The 20,492-nt window shown below is 32.9% G+C and overlaps 2 protein-coding genes and 1 long non-coding RNA gene across 4 annotated transcripts; 1 reads left to right on the forward strand and 2 right to left on the reverse strand.

Annotated features, from left to right (window-relative positions):
- Window positions 1-3,681: 3,681 nt before the first annotated feature.
- On the forward strand, window positions 3,682-14,085 carry LOC134254398 (uncharacterized). 2 transcript variants are annotated; one of them, XM_062736925.1, is made up of 9 exons: window positions 3,682-3,801; window positions 4,264-4,317; window positions 8,274-8,320; window positions 9,309-9,405; window positions 9,723-9,824; window positions 11,604-11,681; window positions 11,891-12,001; window positions 12,242-12,300; window positions 13,844-14,085. In XM_062736925.1, exons 2-9 carry the CDS (start codon window positions 4,305-4,307, stop codon window positions 14,078-14,080), a joined length of 744 nt encoding a protein of 247 aa, XP_062592909.1. In that variant the 5' UTR covers window positions 3,682-3,801; window positions 4,264-4,304; the 3' UTR covers window positions 14,081-14,085. The 2 variants fall into 2 exon arrangements, with proteins under 2 accessions (XP_062592909.1, XP_062592908.1); XM_062736924.1 differs by having other exon boundaries at window positions 3,682-3,798; window positions 4,262-4,317.
- Window positions 14,086-14,096: 11 nt separating this feature from the next.
- Window positions 14,097-15,213, reverse strand: LOC134254397 (uncharacterized). The gene is made up of 3 exons (XM_062736923.1): window positions 15,020-15,213; window positions 14,694-14,802; window positions 14,097-14,344 (listed from the first exon to the last, which is right to left on the reverse strand). Exons 1-3 carry the CDS (start codon window positions 15,050-15,052, stop codon window positions 14,097-14,099), a joined length of 390 nt encoding a protein of 129 aa, XP_062592907.1. The 5' UTR covers window positions 15,053-15,213.
- Window positions 15,210-19,809, reverse strand: LOC134254391 (uncharacterized). The gene is made up of 5 exons (XR_009989312.1): window positions 19,537-19,809; window positions 18,970-19,094; window positions 15,668-15,746; window positions 15,421-15,561; window positions 15,210-15,277 (listed from the first exon to the last, which is right to left on the reverse strand). It is a non-coding gene; the product is annotated as an uncharacterized LOC134254391 (long non-coding RNA).
- Window positions 19,810-20,492: the final 683 nt, after the last annotated feature.

Genomic DNA, 20,492 nt, shown 5'->3' on the forward strand with positions numbered 1-20,492 from the left:
TGAAATTAATTAAAAATAATCATTTAATATTGACCTTGTATTAATTATGATACTTCAGAATATAAAGATATGTTTCAGATTCTTGTACTATCTATTTATGAATCTGCATGCTAAAATTTGATAGTTATTAGATTTACATCAATAAAAAAAAATGCTAACAGACAAACAAAGAATGTTACTTTTGGATTGAACATTTTTATTTGATCCACTTTCATGAATACACTGTACAATTTATGGATCTATTTTCTGGATCCCCGAGTCTCTATTCACTATCCACTCACTTCCAGCATCAATGGTCTGTACTGTAATAATGTATTCTCATAATGATAATCTGAAAAAGTGATAAAATTAAAATGTAATAATATTATACAACTTACTTAGAACCATTTCTAGTTGAGCTTGAGCAATGATGATGAATGGAAAGCATGTTTATTGGAATCAATTAAATTCCAAGAGATCTTAATGGTTAATCATTTTATTTTAAAAAGTTAACGTTTTTACTAAATGTATTATTTACATGGTTTTCCTGTCTAATTCTATATCAGCTCATCCATTCTGTTTCTGCTTCTTTCCGAGTTTGGCTTCAAAGTGCCGAATTTCATTCTAAAAACAGAAGTATACAACACAAAATTGAGACCGTATTGATTTTAGATATTCTTTAAATTCAAAAAACTTGTAATAAAAAGGTCAATTGGTTCTAGGTTTTGTCAAAACTCTAGATTATGGTTTTCATTTCTTTCCAATACCCCCCCCCCAAGAGACAAAAAATGGAGTATAGATATTCTTTTCATAAATTTACGTGCTTTAAATCTAATGATGCTTATTATTGAACCTAGTTGGCTTAAATTAGTTCAGTGGTACCGGAGAAAATGTTAGCTGAATATGAATTTTCTTTTATAAGTAAACACTGGATGACATCAGCAAAATTTTTTTTTAAATTAATTATTCTACTGTGGTATATATACAATTCAGTTACCACTAGTCCACTACATAATACACTTGTCTGTATCACAATACTTCCAAGGTAATCCCCTTTCCTAAACTAAAATATATTAAGTACAGAGTTAACCCCCTGCCCCCTTTTTTTTTACGGACGCCATAACAAACATAGGCGTAGTCACAGGGGGGGGGGGGGCAGCGGGGACACTAGCCCCCCCCACTTTCAGATCTGGTGGGGCAAGAGTATGTCTGTGCCCCCCACTTTTTAATGAAGAACAAAATCACAGCTATTTTGAAATAATATTTAACCTCATTTTATGGCATTTTTTTTAAGTTCAACAACTGAGTAAGCATTTCTCTTGAAGTAATAGTTGTATAATATAGCAATGTAATATAGTAATTAAATCGTCAAGACCTGTGCCGCCCCCCCCCCACCTTTTTCCCAACATAAACTTTACGATAGGAAATGTTCATTGAAGGAATACTTGCCCCCCCCCCCCCCCCCCCCCCCCCACGAAATTGGATTTTCGGGTTTGGGGGACTTTCAATTTTTTTTTTTTTTTTTTTTTTTTGCTTGTCAAAGAATTTCTGGAGTTGAGCCCCCCCACTTTTAAGTTTGTGACTACTCTGACAAAGGTCATTCCATTTTACAAATAATTCATTATAGTGTTGGTTTTCATAAATTCATAATTTTTTATGTAAAAAGCAGGTATTATCTTAAATGGTATATAAAGATATCTATTATTATATACAGAATTTTTATTTACCCGACCATCACTCAAGTTATAATCATTATAGCTGGTGAGTGACTTGGTTACACACATGCCGTGAATACAACAAATCAAAATTAAACTAAATTCAAATTAAACTTTATGATTTGGGATACAGTTATGTAACTGATCATGACCAACTTTTTCACGTTAGGCCCGCAGAAATAATCGGGGAATTTAATTTCATTTTATCATATTATAGTTTAATATCGGCAATATTATGGGGGGGCATACCCCCTCCTCCTGGTTCCTCATATAATGCATAATCTTTTCTTTTTAATTATAAAATACTAAAGTAATGCTAACATATATACTAGTAATCAATCAAGAATTAAATTGAAATACATAAGCTACACCTGCCAAGTGTTACATATTTTACTGCATGGTATTATTATAATTTATGTTAAAGATTCTTCACTAACTGTTGTAATGGTAAATTGTAAAAATTTCAGTCACTCACCGTAATTAAGACTCATGAAAACGCCAAAACTGAGGCTCAGACTGCTCCAAGTTAGTAATTTTCTGCTAGTCTTCTGTACACTGTTATTGAAAACAATGTAAGCAAACTACCGTTTATTCCTCCTATGTTAGAGAGCTATACCAAAGGGAGGTAATTTGAAGCAAAAGTGACAGAAAATTATGGATTTAAATCAGTTATCATATATAAATGCTTTAGTTGCCTGCAGATTTTTTTCTTGATTCATCTAGAACAAATACTGTTTAATAAATATTTTATGTTGATAAGCTTTAATGTAGTTGTAGATTTCTTATAGAGTACACAGCTAGTTGTGCCACATACGTGTTACATATGGTTGCACATAACACATGTATCACGTATGTGAAATGTACGTATCACATACGTGTATTACAAACATACGTTTCACGTATGTGGTACAACGTACGTATAACATATGTGTGACTACATACGTTTCACATGACGTACGTTAAACGTATGTTTGGAATACACGTATGTGTTACGTACGTGAAACGTACGTGTAACATATGTTATGTGCAACCATACGTTACACGTACGTTGATAAACGTACAGTTTACATGTGTATTGTCAACCACATGTTACATGTACGTTAATTAACATATGGTTTACATGTGTATAGTCAACCACATGTTACACGTATGGTAATGAGCACATGGTTTACATGTGTATAGTCAACCACATGTTACACATACGTTAATGAACTCACGGTTTACATGTGTTTTATAAAGCACAAATGTCATGTATATATATAGTTTATGTGCATTATAAACCACACATTAAATATACTAATGTACATAAATAAATTATGGTTAACTTGTTTTCTAAAGCTCTCATTACATATATGTTGATGAATATAGTATGTGTATTATCAGGCACATGTTACATATGCATTTAAAAAGGTGTTTTACATGTGTGTGAAAACCTATGTTTGAGAATGAGAAGGCTGTATATATTTTGTAAATTCATACTATTACATACATGTATGATAAATGTAGGTTGGCTATAAATCTAATCCTTTTTATTTTATTTCAAATTTAATTTATTAATCAAATTATCATTTAGTTTTTGCTATAAAAAAAAAAACCAATGCGTTAAACATTTATTGTTGCTAGGGACTACATAATTTCGCTTAAAATACAGGAACTTTTTGTATAAAAGTATGGCTGACTTCCACAACTAACTATTTTACCTTAATAGTTTAAGTGATTTTGGAGAACTAATCAAGATATTATTTAACATAACAATCAATAGGCACTTAGCAATGCTTAGGGCTTAACCTGTTATTCAGGAAGAAGAGCAATCATAGTGATATGACCATCTATAAAATCCTTCTTATAATATGTATAACGTGTTCTTAGATCAGAAGTTGCATGTATTTTATTAAATTAATAATTATATATTTTAAAATCTAAAATATCTTTTTTTGACATAAACATTGATGTTTGGTTAAACCCAGAGTTATTATAGTAGTACAATTCAGCATTTTAGCACCAGCCTAAGCACCATCCCCATAGGGCATGCGAAGTAAAGGCCCAAGTGGGTCATGCGACATGCGTGCTTCCTTCTTTCACTTTTGAAACGTATTCAAACGAAAAGGTATATTTTTTTGAATTTGTTATATTAATGATAATAGAGTATTTATATTATCGTAACAGGAAAAATGAGAATACAATCACATACATAACTCCTTTACTTTCGTTTATAAGCTAACATTAACCATGCTAACCCAATCATTGATTCCCATCCCGAATTTTTCTCAAATTTGAAAGGGGAAAATGTCTCGACTACAGTCTATATATACCTACAATATTGAATTCGGTACCCAGCCAATAGCACGGCCCAGAATACCCCCCCCCCCCCCCAAAAAAAAATAAAAAATTTATGTGTAAAGTAGAAAGGCTTGGGTTTTGAGTTTTGACGAAATAATACTTTTGCTATTTCATGATTTAGCATGTATCGCACTGAATTTTAAGGGTGTGGTATTGATAATGTTAATACATGTACATCTAATTATTTCATTCTATATAGTGCACTATTCAAGAAATGTCTGCATTGTAGGTTGTAGATTAAAGTCAGTGTGTCGTGGTGTTAGGAAAAGAATGGCCAATGCAAGTAAGTTGTTTATTTTATCCATTAAGCTGTACAATCCTAAATTTTCATCAGTACTAGCACCATACAAGCTCTACCTGGCTACGTGTGGATGTAGGCAAAAGCGTTTCGACTTCTCTTTAGAGAATATATAAAAGCCTTTATCTTGCAATTTCACTTGAAGTCACTGCTTAATTTAATGTGAGAACTTCTTATCACGAACTGTCTGGCTCTTTGTATAATGATGTCAAATCACAACAAGAATAATTCACTAATCGAGATATGATCAAGAAAATTAACATGGAATTCAGCTCAAGAAAAATAAAAGCGAGAAAGTTTGTTTTGAGAGCCATGCTTTTCAATTTTCACCTAACCGTAAACATAGTTGTTTATTATGTCATATTTCAAGAAAGCAACCAAAAATATGATATTAACCTCCATAGCACTAACACAGTGTACTGCACACATAAAACGTTTATAATGATAGCACGTATGAACGTCCTTTATTACACTAGCACCACGCATATATAGCCTTTATTACACTAGCACTATACGTACAGATTACATCCTTTATTACACAAAAACTGCATGTATAATCACACATCCAGCATTTGATACACTAGTAGATTACATAAAAATCCTGTGTAACACTAGCACCACACATATACAACCTCTAAAACACTAGCACCACACATATACAACCTCTATAACACTAACATAACACATATACAACCTCTATAACACTAGCACCACACATATACAGCCTTTATTACACTAGCACCACACATATACAACCTCTATAGCGCTAGCACCACACATATACGACTTTTATTACACTAACAACACATATATCTATACAACTTCTATAACATTAACATAACACATATACAACCTCTATAACACTAGCACCACACATATACAGCCTTTATTACACTAGCACCGCACATATACAACCTCTATAACACTAGCACCACACATATACAACCTCAATATTACTAGCACCACACATATACGACTTTTATTACACTAGCACCACACATATACGACTTTTATTACACTAGCACCACACATATACTACTTTTATTACACTAGCACCACACATATACTACTTTTATTACACTAGCACCACACATATACAACCTCTATTACACTAGCACCTCACATATACAACCTCTATTACACAATTGCCACATATACGTCCTTTATAAAACAATCACTACATATGCAACCTTTATTACACTAACACCACAAATATACAACCTCTATTACACAATTGCCACATATACGTCCTTTATAAAACAATCACTACATATGCAACCTTTATTACACTAGCACCACACATATACAACCTCCATTGCACTAGTAGCACACATATACAGCCTTTATTACACTAGCACCACACTTATACAGCCTCTATAGCACTAGCACCACACATATACAGCTTTTATAACCTAGCACCACACTTATACAGCCTCTATTACACTAGCACCACACATATACAGCCTTTATAACACTAGCACCACATTTATACAGCTTCTATAACACTAGCACCACACATATACAACCTCTATAACACTAACACCACACATATACAACCTCTATAACACTAGCACCACACATATACAGCCTTTGTAACACTAGCACCACATATATACAGCCTCTATTACACTAGCACCACACATATACAGCCTCTATAACACTAACACCACACATATACAACCTCTATAACACTAGCACCACACATATACAGCCTCTATAACACTAGCACCACACTTATACAGCCTTTATTTTACTAGCACCACACATATACAGCCTTTATTTTACTAGCACCACACATATACAGCCTTCATTTTACTAGCACCACACATATACAGCCTTTATTTTACTAGCACACACTTATACAGCCTTTGTAACACTAGCAACACACATATACAGCCTTTGTAACACTAGCACCACACATATACAACCTCTATAACACTAGCACCACACATATACAGCCTTTATTTTACTAGCACCACACATATACAGCCTTTATTTTACTAGCACCACACATATACAGCCTTCATTTTACTAGCACCACACATATACAGCCTTTATTTTACTAGCACACACTTATACAGCCTTTGTAACACTAGCAACACACATATACAGCCTTTGTAACACTAGCACCACACATATACAACCTCTATAACACTAGCACCACACATATACAGCCTTTATTTTACTAGCACCACACATATACAGCCTTTATTTTACTAGCACCACACATATACAGCCTTTATTTTAGTAGCACCACACATATACAGCCTCTTTAGCACTAGCACCACACATATACAGCCTCTATAGCACTAGCACCGCACATATACAGCTTCTATAACACTAGCACCACACTAATTACACTAGCACCACACATATACAGCCTTTATAATACTAGCACCACACATATACAGCCTTTATAACACTAGCACCACACATATACAGCCTTTGTAACACTAGCACCGCACATATACAACCTCTATAACGCTAGCTCCACACATATACAGCCTTTGTAACACTAGCACCACACATATACAGCCTGTATTACACTAGCATCACACATATACAGCCTCTATAACACTAGCACCACACATATACAACTTCTATAACACTAGCACCACACATATACAACCTCTATAACACTAGCACCACACATATACAACCTTTATTACACTAGCACCACACATATACAACCTTTGTAACACTAGCACCACACATATACAGCCTCTATAACACTAGCACCACACATATACAACCTCTATAACACTAGCACCACACATATACAACCTCTATAACACTAGCACCACACATATACAACCTCTATAACACTAGCACCACACATATACAACCTTTATTACACTAGCACCACACATATACAACCTTTATTACACTAGCACCACAAATATACAGCCTGTATTACACTAGCACCACACATATACAGCCTCTATAACACTAGCACCACACATATACAACTTCTATAACACTAGCACCACTTTTATACAGCCTCTATTACACTAGCACCCCACATATACAACCTCTATAGCGCTAGCACCACACATATACGACTTTTATTATACTACCACCACACATAAACAGCCTCTATAACACTAGCACCACACATATACAACCTCTATAACACTAGCACCACACATATACAACCTCTATAACACTAGCACCACACATATACAACCTCTATAACACTAGCACCACACATATACAACCTTTATTACACTAGCACCACACATATACAACCTTTATTACACTAGCACCACAAATATACAGCCTGTATTACACTAGCACCACACATATACAGCCTCTATAACACTAGCACCACACATATACAACTTCTATAACACTAGCACCACTTTTATACAGCCTCTATTACACTAGCACCCCACATATACAACCTCTATAGCGCTAGCACCACACATATACGACTTTTATTATACTACCACCACACATAAACAACCTCTATAACACTAGCACCACACATATACAACCTTTATTACACTAGTACCACACATATAAAACCTTTATTACACTAGCACCACACATATACAACCTTTATTATACTAGCACCACACATAAACAACCTCTATAACACTAGCACCACATACATACAACCTCTATAGCACTAGCACCACACTTATACAGCCTCTATAACACTAGCACCACACATATACAACCTTTGTAACACTAGCACCACGCATAAACAACGTCTATAACACTAGCGCCACACTTATACAACGTCTAATAACACTAGCACCACACATATACAACCTCTATAACACAATTTCATCGAACCTGTATATCAATAGCACTACATTTATACAATCTCTATAGCCCAGTTTTTATGTTACGGTATGTAATGGTTTCTATATAATTGACAATATTTATTTGTTTGCACAGGCACAGATTATTTATATTTCTTTTATTTTAACGAGGTTTAACCAAAGTAAATGACCAGTACTGGGCTTCAGTTCAGAACAAGGTAAGTCCAGCATATTTGTAATATACCATTACCATGATTACAGGTTTCATTTTTGATTGAAATTTGTTGTCACAGTTTATAATACATGTAATTAAAAGAAAAAAAATTAATTTATTTGCTCTAGAATTACAGACAGGAGGCCACATTTATAATATGTGTGTATATATGTATGTCGGTCAAAAGCTCTACAGAGCTTATGTTTATGTTGTAAAATCCGACTCTAAATAAATTGTTCTGATTCTGTGTGTGTGACCATTCATGATGAGCTTAAAAAAATTTAAAATAAAAATTTTATAGGCCTTCTACTTGTATGTTTATTAAGAAATCACTTTCTAGTTTTGAGGGTATGACAGGACATCAACAATAGTGGGAAACATTGGATAATTTGCATAACGGGCGAAGCCCGTTATGCTAAAATTATCCCATGTTTCCAACTATTGTTGATGTCCCTGGCAAACTCTCAAAACTAGACAGTGATTCCTTATATTTCCATTTCATTGTGAAATAAAATTGTAGACTTAGACATTAAAATCTTGACTAATAGATTTAAATTACACGAGGACTTCCAGGCCAATTTCAATAGTCCTCGCACACTGACGTCAAACACAAAGGCATCCGCACGAGATTTTCATGCATATTTGGCCTCCTTAGTGTCAGACACAGAGACAGATGCGCACGAGATTTGCATGCGTTTTAGGCCTCCTTAGATGCTGACCTATCGACCTACCTAATTTACATTCCGGCAGAATTATCAGGAAATAAATTCCCCCAACATTCAAACAGTTATCAAAGAGAAAAAAATTAGAAATGGAAATATTTCAATATGTAACATGATTCTAAGGGAAATATATAGGGAAATGAAATTGTTGATTGTGTTTTCATCACTTGGGGCACAGTGTTTCTAAAATACTTATAAATCTAGAATTTCTTAAATTCAAAATAACCATAAGCATATTGAGTATGTGGTCACTACAAAATACTTTTTTAGGTTAAAGATTGGATTCAGAAAACCGATGCAGCAGTATTAGTTTTATATATTCCACAGCCAACAAAGCGTAATCCCATCCCCACTTTAAAGTTTGAAGGTAGTTTTTTTTTTTAAATATGTATGTATTTTCAAGAGTTTACATGGCATTTTCAAATTTTCTGTTCAAGATATTGATTAAGAATCTGTCATTCTCTTATTTATTGATATAAAAAAAGTGAATGTCTAAATATTAGATTTTGTAATTTATATATTAGATATAAATGTAAATACCCTGTGAAAGAAATGAGCACTTTTGATAATTGAAAAAATAAACTGTGCAAGTTTATTTCATTTATTTTAATAATTACCTTTAATGGACATGTCTTACATTTTATTTGAAATGCATGTACATTTGCCTAACATGCTTACGTATAGGGTCAAGGAAGCTGAAATGGGTGGTTGAGTCTGATGAAGTGAGGAGTGTCATCAGTCTGGCATGTACTGGTCCTCCCCCTCCAGTGAAATTAGTTAAAGATGGTAATTAATGCATGTACAAAAGGATATTCTTTCATGAAGAATGGGATTCATTGAAGAATAGAAGAAGAGAACATTGTATTTTAAACTTTAAAATTAAAAAAAAAATATGTGATGGGAATGAAAAAAAATTGCATCTATGCATTTATATGGATGAAAATTATATCCAACCACAAACCAGGGGAGATTTTTATTCATCAGTTTTTATTAGGTCACCTGAGTAAACTCAGGTGACCTATTGCTATCCGTTTTCGTCCGTCGTCGTGCGTCGTGCGTCGTGCGTCGTGCGTTGTGCGTTAACATTTGAACATTTTCAGCTTCTTCTCTGCAACCACTGAACCAATTTCAACCAAATTTGGCACAAAGCATCTATGGGTGAAGGGGAACAAAAATTGTGAATTTCATGATCCCTGCCCCCCAGGGGCCTGAGGGTTGGGGCCAAAACCACTATAATGAATGCTATCTTTAAAAATCTTCTTCCTTACTCCTGGGCATCAAGCAGTCAAACTGTTTGCATGATTGTAATCAGCAATGAGTCCTCTACCAAAATTGTGAAATTCATGGCCCCAGGGTCAGGGGTTCTAGTGCTAGGGCGGGGCTAAATAAGTAGGTAGTGAAAATGCATTATTTCTTTGAAAATCTTCTTCTCTGCTCCTGGGTATTAAATAAACTAACTAAGTGCCTAGTTATGATGAGCAAGAGTGCCTGTACCAAAATTTTGAATTTTATGGCCCCAGGATTAGGGGTTCTGGTATTGGGGGGGGGGGGGGCTCTATTGATTATATAGTGAAAATACATGAATTCTTTGAAAATCTTCTTCTCTGCTCCTGGGTATTAAATAAACTAACTAAGTGCATAGTTATGATGAGCAAGAGTGCCTCTACCAAAATTGTGAATTTTATGGCCCCAGGGTCAGGGGTTCTAGTGCTAGGGCGGGGCTCTATAGATTATGTAGTTAAAATACATGAATTCTTTGAAAATCTTCTTCTCTGCTCCTGGGTATTAAATAAACTAACTAAGTGCATAGTTATGATGAACAAGAGTGCCTCAACCAAAATTGTGAATTTTATGGCCCCAGGGTCAGGGGTTCTGGTGTTAGGGTGGGGCTCTATTGATTATATAGTGAAAATACAGGAATTCTTTGAAAATCTTCTGCATTGCTCCTGGGTATTAAATAAACTAACTAAGTGCATAGTCATGATGAGCAAGAGTGCCTCTACCAAAATTATGAATTTTATGGCCCCAGGGTCAGGGGTTTTGGTGTTAGGGTGGGGCTCTATAGATTATATAGTGAAAATTCATTAAATCTTTAAAAATTTTCTTCTCTGCTCTAGGGTATTAAGCAGATGAACTACCTATATAGTTATTATCTACAAGGGCCCTAATCTTCCAGAATTGTGAATTTCAAGGCCCCAGGGTCAGGGGTAATATGGGGGGGGGTGTACTTATATACTGAAAATGAATGAATGGTTTGAAATCTGCTCCTTGGTATTAATCAGATATCAAGGCCTAAGGGTCAGGGGTTCATGTGTGGTAGGGGCACTACTGATTATTGCTGAATATAACTGATTAGTTGAAATGCATTTTTTGTTCCCCTACCTTGTGTATGGGTATTAAGTAAACAAACTAAGCAACTGCTAAGTGTATTGTTATGATGAATTAAATTTAATCACTGGAAAGTTGTTGCATAATGCTCAGGTGACCTATAAGGCCCATGGGCCTCTTGTTAGATCTTACATCATTTTAACAAAATTGTTACTGATTGTATTTTATTTTATTCAGAGATGGCGAACATCGTCATTCAACCATGGACGATGCAGGTGAAGAGGTGTATTATCTCTAACTTGGTTAGGCATTATAGTGAGTAAATCAAAAAAGATTCCATAGAATTGTATTTGTGTAAGATATAAAAATGTTTTAAAGTATATTTTGACAGAAATAGTTTTGTGTATCTAGAGACATATAATAATTGTATATGTGAATGTTGTATGAATTTTATATTTGCTTTATATTCTATTTTTATACTTCGTTAAGTTTTGTTTTATTAACTTCAAAACCTTTTTTTTTAGTGGAATTGAAGTATGATAGGAAGAGGGATATTTGGGGGTATCCATCCCTTAAACCAGAGTGGTGGCCAGAGGAAATTGAGTACATTTCCCCAAATGAAAGACGGACTGTTGGTAATATGTTTAATTATATCAGTTTGCTTTACTGGTGTGCAATATTCATCACCTTTTCTACAACTCATCACTATTTTTACGTATAGAAATGTACATTATACCTGTTTTGTATATTTTTATGTTGTCCTTTGTTGTTACAGTTGTTTGCTCATCATGAGGCAAAAATTACAAATGTAAGAAACATGAATTCATGTTCAAATCTCACATATTTCACTTGCATCACATTTTCCTTGATTTTAGACAAACCATTGAGTAATATTAAGATGGATCAGATTCTTGATTCATACGTAGAGTGGAAGGTATTGGAATGATGATTTTGAGAGTTGAACTGTTCTGAAAGTTTAGAATTTCTAGTTTGTAGTAATGTGATTGCACGGTAATCAGGATATAACAAATCTTTATAGTGGGTGGGTGGGATGTTATAATTAAGGGAAAAATAACTTGTTGAAATTAAACAATTTTAGTCCTAAAATAATCTAAATTTTAAAGATGCATTCTTTAGTATGTTTTTGTTATTGACATGATTATCTTGCAATCTTTTGAAAAAAAATAGTAATTTATTACAAGTAGTTTAGTTTATCAGATATGTTTAAGTGAAAACAATTTATTTGAAGTTTTATAGTATTTATTTGTAACTGCAATGCATATGCATACATGTTTAATTACACATGTTTGTTTACATGTTTAGTTTATTTTCACTGAAATTTCTATGTAAATGGAGTATTTTCAACATGAAATCACATCTAATACATGTGTTACAAAATGGCCAAAGAAGCCTTCTCAACCAGGACTCAACCTAGGGTCTGTGGCATATGCTCTAAGCACCAAGCTAATGACACTTTTTCCACATGCAAGCCCGGTGACACATATATTTTAAATTTTAACATCCCAAAAATAATGTGATTGTATTAGTCAAAATGAATTTTGTGCACTTAAGTTACCTGCATTTTAATATTACATGAGCTTTTGCCTTGTCAGTACTAATGTGCATGTCCTGTTTTATAAAATTTCTTGTTCCATATTTTATAATACTATACTTTCTTTTAAATATCTTGGATATAATTCATCAAGAAACCTTTATAATAAAATCACTGTTACTTTCTGAATAATGAAACTATCCTCAAGGGGGGAAAGCAGGAAGCAGAAGTCAGTATTACTTGACAGTGAATATACATGTATTAAGAATTGACTCCATTGAGTTTATGCATCCCCACTTCATCTTTCTTTGTATCATACATATATATTGAGGGGGGTAGTTCTTTGTCCATTTGTCCATACTCTATATACATGCAGTTTTATGCTATTTCATCTTATATTTCCTGTATACAGTATAATGTTGATCAGACATAGGTAATATAATTTTACAGAACTCGCCTTAACAATATTTTGTCATATTGATGACCCAACATCCACAGGGGTATAAGTTCCAATTGAAAAGTTCTAAGATTTCCAGGTTTCCTAATTTGCATGTAGTATTCTGTACTTAAATAATGTGATATACAGATAAAGTTTTGAAATACAGTGTAGAAATGCTTGAAGACAGAATGAATTAAGATGTTATTGAAATGGCATGCATAATGCTTCACATATAATTGCATGCAATATGTTCTTTGGATTGAAAATGTTGATTGTGCATTGTTATTACATGCAAACACACATAAATTTTATATAAACGTCAAATAAATATGCTTAAAATTGTGATAAATTAAGCAATAAAACATCCAACTAAAATAGAATTTAAAAAAAAAAATAAAAAAAAAAATAAACCAAAATATCCTTATGTATGTGTATAATACATGTACACTACAATATTTTAATTATCAATCTATTTGATACTTCCAGAATTCAAATGGTAGCAGTAGTAAGGATTTTAAAGAAGGAAGTGGAGAGGTATTGGAGGAGGTAAGTGGCAGTGAGGAAGTCATTCCAGGTGCTTCAAATGAAACACCTGGTATGAATTCTTCTCTGCCTGCCTCTCCAACATTGAGTGTTGGAGAGGGTTTCTTTTCAGGTGATCCAGGGAGTATGGATGAGGAAAGAACTGAGTCTGAAATGGAGATGACACACGATCCAGCATAGTTAGATGAAAAAATTTTTAAATTAATTTACTCAACATATAAACCATAATCATATTAATTCCAGGTACTTTTCCAAATTTCCACAAGCAATCTTCTTCAATATTAAGAGTTTCCTTATGCCTTTCAAATATGTAATTATGAATGAACCAACCTGAACTAGTCATCTCCTCAGAATTTTCTTCAATGCCGTAAAGATCTTTGAATTTTCTGCAAAACTCTTTGGCTGCCTCAGCATGTATACATCCTGCATACAGTTCATCTACATCTAAATAGATATACATAATAATAGGCCTAATAATATGATAATGTACATTGAAAATGGCTTCAAGGGCATTATGCATTAAATTTAATTGGACCCAAAAACCAAACTGTTTGTTTGCCTTTGGCCATAATAAACCAAAGGCAAAGAGTTTGGATCGAGAGGTTGACAAACCAATTTTACTTAAGAAGACAGTACAGAAATGCTTTGTTATACCTTTTATTTTTTAATCAAGTTCTGGCCTTCATGATGTAAATTTCTTTTATTAGAACTGCAGGAAAACTTAGTTTATTCTGTCACTTTTCAACATGGAATAAATAATTTGACTTTAGAAACAAGCGAGTTGGAATCATACCTTCAGAGGTGCAAGATGAAACTTTGTTCATGAAAGTATGCCTGTCTATATCACAAGAGCAGGCATATCCCAAGTGTGGCATTTTTTGGACAATTATTGTTCTGAATTTCTAAAATTTGAATTTAAACAGTTCTTAACTTGAAAAAAAAACATTTATATTTTGTATTCAATCTGCATGCAGCAATCAAAATAGAGAACAAAGTGTCTTTATTTTATGTAAAGATTAAATGATTCATATATCATGGAAACGTTAGGAAATACAAAACTAGATTAAAAAATCTGTTTAAAAAATGTGAATTAAAAAAAGTCAAAACTGGAATCTTTACACTCAGTGATTTTTCATTGGAATCCCAGTCCATTAGGGCACACACTTCCAATTCTGTGTCCAAAAAACCACACCCCCTGCTTTGAAAGATTGCAAATAAATATAATTTGCAATCTTCTGTTATTTCCCCATCAAATTTTAAGGGGACAGCACCACTGAGGGGCTCTTCACGATTTTCATCAGTATTTTAGATTTGTTGTTCAACATTTTGCTGGTTATTTGCCGCAGGGATGTAAGTTGAAGTTCCACCAATTGTGCCCTAATAATGTGGATAAAAACACTTTTAAATAAAAGAACTCTTATCTAATTTTTCCATTCTTTTAATTCACAACTTAATATTGCAAATGAATGCACAGTGTATTTATAAAGTAAGAGAATTATCTCATGAAAGGAAAACCTTACAGCTTTTCTGACTTTGTTTTTGGTTGAACCACTTGAAGACTTCGAGTGGCGTCTCTTTACTGGCAGTTTTGAGAAGTCCAACCCACATTCTCCCTGCACCATAAACCCTTTCCTCCACTTGTCTACTGTAGGTTGAACCCTCTGTTGTAAAGAAAAAAATTGAATAAAAAATTACATATAACTAAACATAACTTTGTTAAATTACACACTATACCTTCAAGATTTGAAAAATAAAATCCAATCATACCTTCTTCTTAACATCATCAGAATCCATTTGAGATTGTAATCTTCTGTGAACAGTATGTAATCCTTTTTTGTCTATTGATCTATTAATAATATAATTTGTATAAAAATGTTAAATTTATTATATAAGATATAAATGCATTTAGATACTAGAGAAGAATTTATAAATAACTCAAGAGAGAGTTTTTATTTCCTTTAAGATAAATTCAACAAAAAAGTAGGGGTGCTTGTTTTAATATGACATATAAAGGGTACTGAAGTTTTAAGATCATTGTACTACATGTTAAGCATGGAGCCTTTTTCAGAGGTGACGGCTAAAATCAAGTTGGTACAATTGTGGACAAAAACAAGACATGTATGTGTAACACTGATGTCCAGTAAAGCTTTTGGAGAGGGTTGAAGTTTCTCAAATTCAAAGGTCAAAGGATGAAAAAGTTCAAGTTTTTTGGGTGTGGGCCAAACTCAAAGCAAAGGGTCAAATTAAAGAAATACCCTTTTACCAAAAAAATGTACCAATAAAAGGCCTTATCATAAAAAATGTATGTAAAATATTCTGTATATATACATGTATATACATCTATATGATATGAGCTATGTAGGAAAAAAAGTGCTTAAAGAATTATGCTTATAGTGCTAGAGAATATTTAGAGGGAAATTCCAGTCAGTACGTATTCAAATACTAAAACTGAAGCAAACCTGCATGGTTATTTATAATATCTCATTTAAAATATACCGAATGCTAAATGTTTTACCTTAATTAGTTACAAATCAAATTTTTCTGCTTGTGGTATGCATGCAACTTCCTGGTGAAACCAACTTAGCATAAGTGAACAAACTGCATGGAGATACATGGGGTACAGGGTCAACTCCTTCCTTTTTCATAAAATATAATTAATAAAGCTTAATCATATATATGGCATGCCAAATTCACAAAAATGAGCAAAACATAGTTTAAGAGTCGATAAACTAGGTTTATCGGTTGTAAACTATAGTTTACAGACTGTAAACTATAGTTACCAAAGTTAATCTATATTTTACATCTGAAAACTATAGTTAACGTGATAATCTAAACTACACTTAACACCGAAAACAATCATTTGCGATTAATAATTACATTTTCACGATTGTAAACTATGGTTTACAACTCTTAACTATAGTTAACGAGCGTAAATTATAGTTTACAGACGTAAATCTATGTTTATGAACAAAATCTATTGTTAACCTTTTATTACACACAGATAAACTTAGATTAGCATTCGTAAACTATAGTTAACAACTGTTAAATATAGTTTACAGATAAAAACTATACTAAACGAATTGTAAACTATAGTTCATTTTGTAAACTATAGTTAACAGTCGATAAACCTAGTTTATCAATTGTGAAACTATGTTAAGCATGCCCAATTCTCAAATATGAGCTAATGATAATCATATTATAGTTTACTATGGCATGCCAAATTCACAAAAATGAGCAAATCATAGTTTCACAATCGATAAACTAGGTTTATCGGTTGTAAACTACAGTTAACAGACTGTAAACTACAGTTAACAAGGTTAATCTATATTTTACATCTGTAAACTATAGTTAACGCGATAATCTATGTTTCACAACCGTAAACTATACTTAACACCGAAAACTATCATTTGCGATTGCAAAACATAGATTATCTGATAAATACAGTTTCACAATTTGTAAACTATAATTTACAAATCGTAAACTATAGTTAACAATCTGATAAATATAGTTTCACGATTTGTGAAACTATGATTAACAACTCTTAACTCTAGTTTACGAATGTAAACTATAGTTTACAAACGTGAATCTAATGTTTATCAACTAAATCTATTGTTAACGCTATATTCAGACAGATAAACTTAGATTAGCATTCGTAAACTATAGTTAACGACCGTTTAATATAGTTTAACAAATGAAAACTATACTTAACGAATCGTTAACTATATTCAACAATCATTAACTATAGTTTACAGTTTGTAAACTATAGTTTACAGTCGATAAACCTAGTTTATCAATTGTGAAACTAGGTTTATCTCATTTTTGTGAATTTAGCGTGCCATAGTTGGGTACCGTCGATAAACTAGGTTTATCGGTTGTAAACTATAGTTTACGGACTGTTAATTATAGTTAACTACGTTAATCTATATTTTACGTTTGTAAACCATAGTTAACACGATAATCTATGTTTCACAATGGTTACCGTAAACTATACTTAACACCAAAAACAATCATTTGCGATCGCAAAACAAAGATTATCTGATAAATACAGTTTCAAGATATGTTAACTATGGTTTACAATTCTTAACTATAGTTTACAATCGTAAATTATAGTTTACAGATGTAAACATATGTTCATCAACAAAATCTATTGTTAATGTTTTATAACAGACAGATATGGCACGCCAAATTCACAAAAATGAGCACATCATAGTTCACATAATCGATAAACTAGGTTTATCGGTTGTAAACTATAGTTTACGGACTGTAAACTATAGTTAACAACGTTAATCTATATTTTACATCCGTAAACCATAGTTAATGCGATAATCTATGTTTCACAGCTGTAAACTATACAAAACTCTAAAAACAATCATTTGCGATTGCAAAACATAGATTATCTGATTAATACAGTTTAACGATTTGTAAACTATAGTTTACAAAGCGTTAACTATAGTTAACGATCTGATAAATATAGTTTCACGATTTGTGAAACTATGATTAACAACTCTTAACTATAGTTTAGATTGTAAACTATAGTTTACAAACGTGAATCTATGTTTATCAACAAAATCTAATGTTAACGCTTATTACAGATAGATAAACTTAGATCATCATTTGTAAACTATAGTTAACAACTGTTAAATATAGTTTTACAGATGAAAACTATACTTAACGAATCATTAACTATACTTAACGAATCGTTAACTATAGTTTACGGTTTGTAAACTATAGTTTACAGTCGGTAAACTATAGTTTACAGTCGATAAAGCTAGTTTATCAAATGTGGAACTAGGTTTAGCTCATTTTTGTGAATTTGGAGTGCCATACATATATGTTAATATAGTGAATTTTCAACATGGGTCGGTAGAAAACGGTAAACTGATATTTCATTTTAGGTCTGATTTTATATGAGACGCTGGAAAAAAGTGCTTGAAGTATTATATATTTCGATTTGATCATGCTAGAGAATTGATATTTTATAAGGAAATTCCAGGGCATTCAAATCCCATGCTGAAGAAAAAATTGTTTAAAATGAATTAAATTACATTTACACTTAATCTATATCTTACCTTATAGTTACTAATCAGTTTTTTTCTGCTTGTGGTATGCACACTTCCCAGTGAAACCAAATTCATGATGGGTATATGGATGGCATCAATGTGTAACCTGGGATACACGGGTCATCAATCCCTTCCTTTTTCATAAAATATAAAGCTTAATTATACATATCAGAGGTGAATTTGCAACATAAATATGGCAATTTGTCTGTAGAAAACTGTAAACAATATTCATTTTGGGTTTGATTATGATATATATGAGAGGATGGAAATAATTTTAAGGTGCTTCAAGAATTACTGTAAACCAACTTTTATTCGTGGCCATGTGCATTAAATATTCGGGAATTTAACAAATATTAATCTCCGCAAATGGTCAGAGATTAGAAGAGCTTAATTATGTGATAGTAAGGTGTCCATCGGCTGTCCGTCTGTCTAGCTGTCCATCTGTCTGTAAACAATTTTTCAAAATGCTACTCCTCCTACAGTTTTTGGTTATCAGTGTTTCCATGGTTACTAAAATTAGGTCTAATTTTATTATATTTCAATTCAAACATTTAAAAAAAATGATCAATATTTTACCTATGTTACAGCATTTGTCTGCTCGTGGTTTGCCCGGTGAAACCCAAATCAATAACATGGCAGAAGCCGAGATACACGGGTGCTTCTATCCGTCCTTTTTCATAAAGTATAAAGCTCAATTACATATATCAGTGGTGAATTCGTGATATAAAGATACAGGTATGTAAACACTCCCCTCGACACAGTGAAAATGAAAGTAGAAGGTAACAGAACTTTGGCGCATGCGCAATGGAGATGGTGCTTAGGCTGGTGCTAAAATGCACAGCTATACTACTATAATACCTCTAAACCCAATGACCAGATCACAACTGAAGCATACACATGTGTGTGCGTTGTTGACTTGTCGTGTGCGTATCTAATGTTTCAATTTATTTCACATTGTTTACCTTACGTCCATTTTCATGTCTGGCATGATGTTATGAGTTCGCATTGGTTTAAAATTTACTCTAAAAACAATAAACAAAGTTTTCTCCAATCTCGTCATGTGTATCGGATATCGGTAGAGGCACATAAAATTGAACTCGGTCATCGGTAGATATAATCAATCCGAATTCAAGAGCAAAAATATATTTTAAAGAAAAGAGAGAAATTCATGATAAATTCACAACAAATCTCAAAAGGGAGTAAATGATTCATCTAGATAATTATCAAATATACAGTGGGTACCGTCCGTATAAAACTTATAAAATATAAGCAAGCTGAAAGCGTATGGAATAGGACTTGAAACAATTCAGTGGATCCAAGACTACCTAAGGAATAGAAAACAACAGGTTACAGTGAATGGGAGAAGTTCCGAGTGGCATGATGTAACATCCGGCATACCACAAGGCTCCGTCTTAGGACCGATATTGTTTGTAATATTCATAAACGACCTACCAGAGATCGTCGAGTCAATGGTATACCTTTTCGCAGATGATACAAAGATTTTTAACATTGTGAAAGAAAATGGAGATCAG

Source organism: Saccostrea cucullata, unplaced genomic scaffold, assembly GCF_032062105.1.
Source record: "Saccostrea cucullata isolate Sc308-1 unplaced genomic scaffold, CSIRO_AGI_Scuc_v1 ctg1731, whole genome shotgun sequence".
NCBI lineage: Eukaryota > Metazoa > Mollusca > Bivalvia > Ostreida > Ostreidae > Saccostrea > Saccostrea cuccullata.

Bases quoted from the DNA above. Each gene is read 5' to 3' on its own strand.
- LOC134254398 (XM_062736924.1), top strand. From the start codon at position 3,749: ATGCGACATGCGTGCTTCCTTCTTTCACTTTTGAAACGTATTCAAACG. The intron at 9,406-9,722 runs GTAGTTTTTTTT...GCTTACGTATAG, and splicing joins CCCCACTTTAAAGTTTGAAG to GGTCAAGGAAGCTGAAATGG. The intron at 12,002-12,241 runs GTAATATGTTTA...CCTTGATTTTAG, and splicing joins AAATGAAAGACGGACTGTTG to ACAAACCATTGAGTAATATT.
- LOC134254397 (XM_062736923.1), bottom strand. From the start codon at position 15,052: ATGGACTGGGATTCCAATGAAAAATCACTGAGT. The intron at 14,803-15,019 runs GTAAAGATTCCA...TTCAAATTTTAG, and splicing joins CCAATGAAAAATCACTGAGT to AAATTCAGAACAATAATTGT. The intron at 14,345-14,693 runs GTATGATTCCAA...ATATCTATTTAG, and splicing joins TTCATCTTGCACCTCTGAAG to ATGTAGATGAACTGTATGCA.